The 8411-nt window shown below is 50.0% G+C and overlaps 1 protein-coding gene across 2 annotated transcripts in view; it reads right to left on the bottom strand.

The window, feature by feature from the left end:
* The window catches only part of Inpp5a (inositol polyphosphate-5-phosphatase A), a 200437-nt gene that overhangs the window by 140736 nt on the left and 51290 nt on the right, over nt 1–8411 (bottom strand). For both annotated transcript variants that reach the window (XM_026781193.1, XM_005351446.2), the window contains exon 2: nt 3092–3133. In XM_026781193.1, the coding sequence (XP_026636994.1) occupies nt 3092–3133 (42 nt within the window). The remainder of the gene's footprint in view (nt 1–3091; nt 3134–8411) is intronic.

Raw genomic sequence — 8411 nt, 5'->3', positions numbered from 1 at the left:
CTCTCTCTCTCACACACACACACACACACACACACACGCACACAATGTATCTGGCAGGCAACTGCTTGGGCACACCAACACACAAGGAAAGAGTCGCCTATTCCTGAGAGCTCAACACTAAGGTTGAGCCTTAGCAGAAAAATTGAAGCTAATTTTCTACCTACCTCACCTGTAAGGCTGGAACAAACAAAATCAGCACAAGGCCAGCAAGGGCTCCTCCTAATCCCTCAGGTTTCAATCCATGACTACATCAAGAAAAAGGCTCCTCATCCCCCACCATGATGCACGGATGCTCAAGAGAGCAACGGGTGCCCTGTCTGTGCTGGTGCCTCTCAGATGAATGAAGTTCATATGAATGACTGATGAACAAACAAACAAACTAATGAATGAGTGGGCTGAGGCAATGGCTCTGAAATTTACTGCGGTATGTACTTTTGGCACTATAATTGCAATGACAAGCTTAACTATGTAGGAGAGGCTTTATTTCTCATTCTCCCCTGTTTTTACAACACAAACCCTGTGTCCTCACCATACACTCAGAGCACAAGCCACAAGCCCATTCATGCTCCCTTCAACAAGGGTGAGGGACCAGGGTTCCCAGAACATAAGGGCATGGCCAAACAGCCAGTGGAGAGGGAGGGTAAGCATGCAATCACATCACATCACATCACAGATCACAGTGAGATCCTGCCTTTGAAGGCAGAGGAAATTCCCTTGTAGCCAGAGGAAATTCATCAGATAGACACAGTGCAAGCCAGACTTAGCTCTCGTCACACAGCTCTTGTACTGTCTTTCTCTGGTGAGTAACCCCAGAACCAAGCTCATACGCACCTCCTCTGTACTCAGGCCTAGCCCCAGCTTCACAGTTCTGGCTTCATATGATGGTATCCTGGAACAGCACCGACCAGTGTTATCATCAGATACCCATACCTAACTCCCACTTGTTCTTGTTGCTGCTAAGCAGGACTTCTGCTCTCCCAGGAAAGTCCTGGCCTCACCTTGCAGGAGTCTATCACTTCACCGCTTCATGCCTTCATCAGTCACCAAGAAACCAGGAACAGAGACTCAGAGTGCCAGGTGAGCCAGCTGGGGCCCTAGATGAAGCCTAGTGAAGGCTGCATCTTCCACCCAACTAAATACCTGGAGAAGGTATAGACAGCTATTTTCCATAAGCCAATCCCTATTCCTAAATAGCGAGACTAAGACCCTTCTACAGGGGAGACAAACTCAGGCAGAATCTTTCTGCACCACATGTAACACCAGCTAGGCAGTGTGCCATCAAATCTGGGACCAGAGTTTCAGGAGAGCCCTATATTCATGCTGTTCCTTATGCCTCTCCCCCCGACCCCAAACCATATCCCTCTATCAACCCATCCATGCTGACACCATGGCATGCTGGGAACTCTGCTCAGGGTAATCCTAGATATGGCTCTCCCTGCACCAATCACTCTTAGAACTGGTTATAACCAAGAGAGTGATGTCATCTGTACTGTAGCCATCACCCACACCAAGGTCCATCAGCTCCCTGGTCTAACCTAAGAACATGTACCACATGATACAGAGACTATGAGAACAGGAGGAACACATGTCAACCACCTTGTGGGTATCCACACAATCATATGCACTCATAAAACAATCTCAAGGCAACACCACACCATCTTCACAGGACCCAGACCTGGCACTCCAGGAGACAAGGTTCATGGCTCTCAGACCCTAACCCCAACTAGTCCCTCACGACCTACAATCATCCTCTGACATGGCTCTCCTTTGCTCACTCACTGATGTCTTCTGACAGAGGCCTCCACATTCCCTTACCACCTCAGAACCTTCCATGGCAGGTCTCTGCCCTGTCTTTGCTACCTTCTATGCAGGACCCTACTGGCCCCTCACTATCTCAGACCCTTCCATGACAGGGTCCTGACCAGCCTCACTAAATCAGGCCCTCCTATGGCAAAGCCCATTCCCTCACTCCTCAGATCTTTAAACGGCAAGGCCTAAACTGTCTTAGGCCCTCCCCTGACTATCAAGTCCTTGTCTATCCTGACCCCAACTCAGGGCCTTTTCTTCCTTGGCCTTAAACACACACCAAAAATCTGCCTTACATCACTAACCAGAACCAAGTGTAAAACCTGGACAATGGGAAGCTCACATATGCTAGATTCTGAGTGAATGACCCCACTTCCAAATACCTAGCAGACATATGTGGTGGCCAGCAGGACAGGAGAGTTGCCAAATGTTGTGTGGGTTCAAAAGACTCAGTCCCAGAAGACTCACATCATCGTACCCAGGTTGACCAGCAAACACTGTGATTCCCCAACCCTGTCCCCACCCAGCCTACAGCTCCAGCAAGCTGCAGAGTACACCGTGGGCTCTGGGACATCTATAATCCCTGCCTCTTTGCCTCCTGCATGGCTTGGGGCCCACCCTTGTTTGCCTCCACCCAACAAATAAGCAAAGCTGAGAGAATTAAACACCGCAGTCCTGGCCTAACCCTGTGAAAACCTCATGGGAACTTTTGTGTGCATATGCAGCATGTCCTGTTGTCCTCTGGGCTGTAGCCACTTACCCATTTACCTTGGTTTACCCTTCTTGGCTGCTCAGCCCTTCTCATACTCCAGATCCACATATCATCTGCTCAGAGATCTGTCATTCACCCAGAGCCAACTGTAGAACCAGGAGGCTGCTTGCTGCATCCTACGAGGATGCACGCAGAGACTGCAGCCTGTCTATCTATTCAGAGAGATACCCTCAATGGCTTTCCACCCAGACCTGTGGCAGGCCTTGTGTGGTCATGCCACCTGTATGGGTCTCTTCCATGCTTCATGCTACAGCTAGGGGAACCCTCCTGAAAAGTACTATTCCTCATGGTACAGATGCCCAACCTCAAAACCCCCAACCAGGTCCTCTGTTCTCTGTTTCCCTCCCTTCCAGGTGGGAGCCAAAGAGCAAATCATTAGGAGCTGATAAGTGTTTCCTATTGACAGCCTTTTCTGCTCTCCACATAACCAAGATGTAACTTTCACATAAAAATACCATAATGAGAAGAGATACTCAGGGGCTACTCTCAAAGTGCTTGCTCACAGGCTCTTACCTGGTAAAATTCCCGAAGCCAGTTCTTCTGCAGGTTTTCTGGCTGTAAATGAAGAGGAAAAAGTAAATTAGAGCACAGCCACTACACCAAACAGAAAGTACAGGCTCCAGTGAGGAAACCTGAGGGCGGGTCTCACAGTGGGGAACAAGAGCTGTGCATGGGGGACCTCTCTCCGCATGGGGTCTGTATTCCTCAGAGGGAGACCATGGGATATATGGAATGCCCCTGTGATACAAAATTGAGCAATTGTCACCTAACCAGAGTCAGGCGCACAGCACCTACGTCCTGCTGACCCACATCCTTGTTCTGTTCTCAGCTGGGCTATAGGAAAGGAACAGCACCTTAAATCTGCTTCCAAAGGCAACAAGAAGGGCAGCGGCACCCCTGCCTGAGCCAGAGCCACTCTGCGGTGCTATATGAGCATACACCATCAGACGCAACGAGGCTCTTCTATGAGCTGAGGCAGTGGAGGGTGGTGTAGGGAGGGATTTGGAGAATCAGTCCCAATGCTTGGAACTTTCAAGAAACAGGGCACAGATGGAAACCCCACACCATGTATGTACATGTGCTCCCAAACTAGAAGCAGGACCAGAAGAGTCAAGTGTCAGCCATGACAAGCCCTGTTCAGAGAAGCAAGAAGGAGCTGTGGTCACACTTAAAGGCCCCCAAACCTTGACCTTGCTCCCTTACTCTCTGTGTCAGTCAGGTCCAGGGCAGTGTAGCCCAACCGAGTGTGGGACTCAGCCATAGCCTGGTATGAGCAAGCATGAGATGCCCTGGGGAGACCCTCGCTGAAAGCTGGCATGGAGAGAGAGCCAGAGTCCCATGAGCAGACTAATGCTGTCCCAGGAGTGTCACACCATCCAATAATGCAGATGTAAAATTGAAAAGCCTATAAACACACTGGTGTATGCCTGTCTCTCTGTCAGTTGGTTGGTTAGGTTTTTAACAAGGTCTTCCTCTTCCACTGAAACCGAAGTTGCTTCCAGATAAGCAGAACTCGAACACCCACAAACAAGGCTCAGAAGAGCAGAGCCCAAGCTGCCTATTCACAGCTAGGCCCTAAACCACTCCTAGCACATTGCCCACTGAGTGTCCTGAAAATCATGGAGAAAAAACTGTAGAAAAAATTAATGATGGGTAAAAGCTGGCAAGGAAAAAGAACAACAGAGACCACACAAGGTGCACAGAGGAAACCGGACATCCACCAACTCTCAAACAGATGTCTTCGTAGGACTTCCAGATTGGTTTTGCACACACAGGAGACACTACCTCCCTGCCTTATCCCCACAGAAGGCACGAAAAAGACAAGTCAGAGCTGGGCAAGGACATGAACAGAATATCCAAGCACAGAGAAGCTCAGCACCATTTGCCTCTAGAGAAATGTCAATCCAAACCACAGAAGATCCTGGGATGGTAGGGTACACTGTAATCCTAGCATTAGAAAGAAAGGCTGGGGCGTCACTGCAGGTCTGATGGTAGCCTCGTCCATGAACTGAGTTCTAGACCTGCAGGGGCTACATAGACAGAATTAGTCTTAAAAAAAATCAAAAACAAATAATCAACCAATCAAGGCAGATTATAAAATCTAATGCTAAAACAGTAAACCCTCTCCAATGCTGGAGGGAGCAGGAAGGCTGGTCCTTGAAAGTCAAATCTGCACCACAATTTATGCAGCAAGTCCTCAGCATAGTCTCCAGATAAGTTAAAAAAAAAATGCTTTCCACATGGAAACATACATTGAGAGCAGCCAAAAGGCAGAATGAGGGTAGGAAATGGGGCATTTGCACATAGAGGAAGATCTCAGCAGCTCTGGCCCTATGTTCTTCTGGGCCTATGTAGTAGAGGTTGAGTCATGACTGGTACAGCCCTGGTCAGGCCTCTGAGCAGAGTCCAGTGGGTCTGTGGATGGTGAGGATTACGGGCAGGGAGAAGGCAAGAGCAGTGGAGCCTCCAGAACCTCTCAGGGCAAGAGCTCATCATTGCACTGTCTTTAAGGCAGCCAGTTTCCAGGACAGTAACCCTACTGTTTCTTTCCTAGGTAGCCACCAATTCCAGCACATGACACAGCTAGGGGTCCCACCTGCCGCACTTTCCCCTTATTCTCATCCAGGAAGCTCCCTGCCAACACCCCAAGTGCCCTTCAATATTAGAAGCAGGACTTGAAACAAAATGTAAAATCCTCTAACCAAATCTCCAGTCTGATCATAGTCAAGGCCCAACTACAATCTCTCAGGCTCTGCTACCTGGTCCAAGAGCCCCCACCCTGATAAGCTCTGCAGATGGGCTCCGTGGTGCAGAGCAAAACGTGTGCCTTCCCTGCTAAACATGGACTTCCACTGCGCTTACTGCCAGTCTCTCAGCGGGGGACACTGGCAACCCAGTACCATCCTCTCCAAGCTGTTTGTGGTAGGAGCCACAACCCACATAGCCTCATCTGCCCAATACTTCCACCTCTCACACAAATGGCCACACGTGTCATTAGGTTTCAGAACCAGAGAATGGGATCCTTAAGTGGGGACAAGAGCAAAAGCTGCACTTCAGGCCAGGCCAGCAGGAATGGTCTGAACAGAGCAAGGACAAGGGAAGCCCAGGTTCCAGACTCAGTTCTTATTTTAATAGCACCTGGGCATGCTATCATCTCTGCACTGCCTCTTCAGAAGTAAATGAGAAGCTGGCTGGAGGGTACTTTCCCCAGCCTGAAGCATAAGCACTGAGCTCTCCTGTCACTTACACACATGAGCTTGGCACATAACAATGGCACTGAGGGACACCTGCTTAGGAACATGGGGTAATGATACTAGTCCCAGCACAAGCCTGTGCTGCCAGAGTCTGGCATGGTGACACATGTGCACCTGTGTCTCATGACTACTCAGTTAACTAGACATGGATTCGGCATGGCTAGATACTAACATGGCACACCTTTAAGCCTGAGACCCCCCCCACCCCTCCTGTGTAAAAGAAAACCCACTTTTCAGTCTCCATGAGAAGCAGCTGAGCACCTCCACAACCAGCACCTTCCCCTTGTGTCTGCAACTTAGTGCCTCACTATCCACAGAAGCCAGAGGTCCCAACACCCACCCAGCCTCCACCTTTGCTCATTTCCTCACATGAACACAAAACCACTCAGAAAGAAGGGGAGGGGAGGGGAGGGAAGGGAAGGGGAGGGAAGGGGAGGGAAAAGGAGGGAAGAGGAGGGAAGGGGAAGGGAGGGGAGGGGAGGCAAGCAATACCTGGCGCAACTTGGATCTGCCACCGTGAGACACCCACAGGCCCAAATGCTCCCTGGTTCTGGCTCACACGAGAAGTCCAGCCGTGTAAGACATGGACCCCACGGCCACTTCAGCTGCTGTGTCAGTGCAGCACCTGCCTCATTTGGAAATGGATCAGAACCAGAGTGATATTGCCAGAGATCCAGTTTTATCCTGTATAGAGCCTGGCAAGCCCCTCCAAAGTGGCCCTGGCAGGAGTGTGCTCAAGGCTACATGGCTGTGAAGCATGTGCTGGCATCTCGAGAAGAGTTCTGGAACTGCAAGACCCTCCAATCCAGTGTTTGGATAACGGCCTTGTTGAGAACATTAATCTTTCCCCCAACTTTCACTGTAGATCCACAAGAACTACGAACCAAACAATACCAAGAAAGTGCTTTAGACCAAGGTAACCCCTTGGTTTACTATCTGTAGGATGTCACCCACAGTTGTGAAGAATTAGACATGACTGAAAATACTCTAACTTGAAAAGGACAAGGTCATTATCACAAGTCACAGGAAGTGCCCACCAGGTTCCTCTGGGCAGGCTCCCTCACCCGTAACCAACCTCCTCTGGGTCCTCTTGAACTGCCTTCTCACTGCCAACCTCACAGACCCTCACTCTTTCCTGTACTCCTTCACACACTCCTATAGGCTCCATACGCACTGTCAAGCATGCATGCTCTCACACATGCATGCTCTTACCAGCTCTACATTCATTTGTGCCCACACTCACTCTCACATATGCTCACTCTCACAGGCTCACACTCACCCGTCTGTGCTCACACTCATTCTCACGCATGCGCACTCTCACAAGCTCACACTCACCCACGCCCATGCGCACTCTCACAGGCTCCACACTCACTCGTCTGTGCTCACACTCACTCTCACACATGCGCACTCTCACAAACTCCATGCTGTGCCCACACGCTGTCTCACCTACTCAAATATTTGTTCTATCATATACCACCATACAGTCGCTTCTCTCAAACCACCACTCACACAACCTTTCCCCTCAGGTGACCATCACTGGAGTGGCGTCCCATTCCTCAGTTCATCATGGACCTTCCCACGTGCAGCCCATTCCCATGTCCTCTGCTTTTACCATGGAAGTAGGCCGAGCACCATGCCAGCTACACTGCCCAGCCCCACGCTGCTACATTCCTCCCTCCAAAGCACCGCCTTCCTGCTCTTCCCTCTCATCCTGTTCTGCTACAGCACAGTAGCCTCCACAAGACAGTCTGTCAGCACTCCGAGCACAGTGCCTCTCATCCCTCAGTAAAAGACAACAACCTCCAGATCTTCAGAGCCACCAGGCCTGAGCTCCTGACCCTCGGTCCAGATCACACAGTGCAAACCCTGCTTCTCTAACACCAGGGCCTCTACATTTTTTCCTCAGAGTCTTAGAAGCTCAACACTGCTACCATGCATGACCACAGGCCATCTCCTCCCCTCACATGCCACGCCAAGGCTCCCTGACCAACAGTCTCAATCAGTCCTGAGCCTGTATTTTTTCCATTTCAAGCAAGCAAGCTACATAATATTTCTACCCTGCCTTCCTTAAGAGACTGTCAACTCCTAGCTCCTACACATTTCTTCCTAGCCCCACGTAAGCTATAAGATTTAGTATGACAGTAATTTCAACCATTATCAAGTTCTGAGACAGAGACAACCAATCTCTACACTGTAGAGATTGCTGTACCTGAAACAATAGAATAGTAGTGGGGGCAACTTCTCACCTCACCTGGGAGAGTGCAGTAAAGGAGTAGGGAGAAGGTGCTACTGGGAGAGGTCCCTGACAAACACAATAGCCAAGGAGCAAAGACACCAGGGCAAATGCAGGAGGCAGAAAACAAACACCACGTCAAAATGTCCTGGAGGGAAAGGAAACCAACCAGGCTGGGTAGAGGATAGTGACTCTAAAATACTGGAGCAGAAAGATGGCAGCAGACCACCAAGCCCATCAGCATAAAGAGCCCCCAAGCTGTAGTAAAGCACCATGTGACTGAGGTTAGTCACAGAGGGCACAGGGCGTGAGCTAGTGCAAGCACAGTGTGACAGAGGCTAGTCAC

This window comes from Microtus ochrogaster, chromosome 8 (genome assembly GCF_000317375.1).
Source record: "Microtus ochrogaster isolate Prairie Vole_2 chromosome 8, MicOch1.0, whole genome shotgun sequence".
In the NCBI taxonomy this organism is placed as follows: domain Eukaryota; kingdom Metazoa; phylum Chordata; class Mammalia; order Rodentia; family Cricetidae; genus Microtus; species Microtus ochrogaster.
Note: the sequence above shows the minus strand (reverse complement) of the source record. Positions and strands in the feature narration are given on the sequence as shown.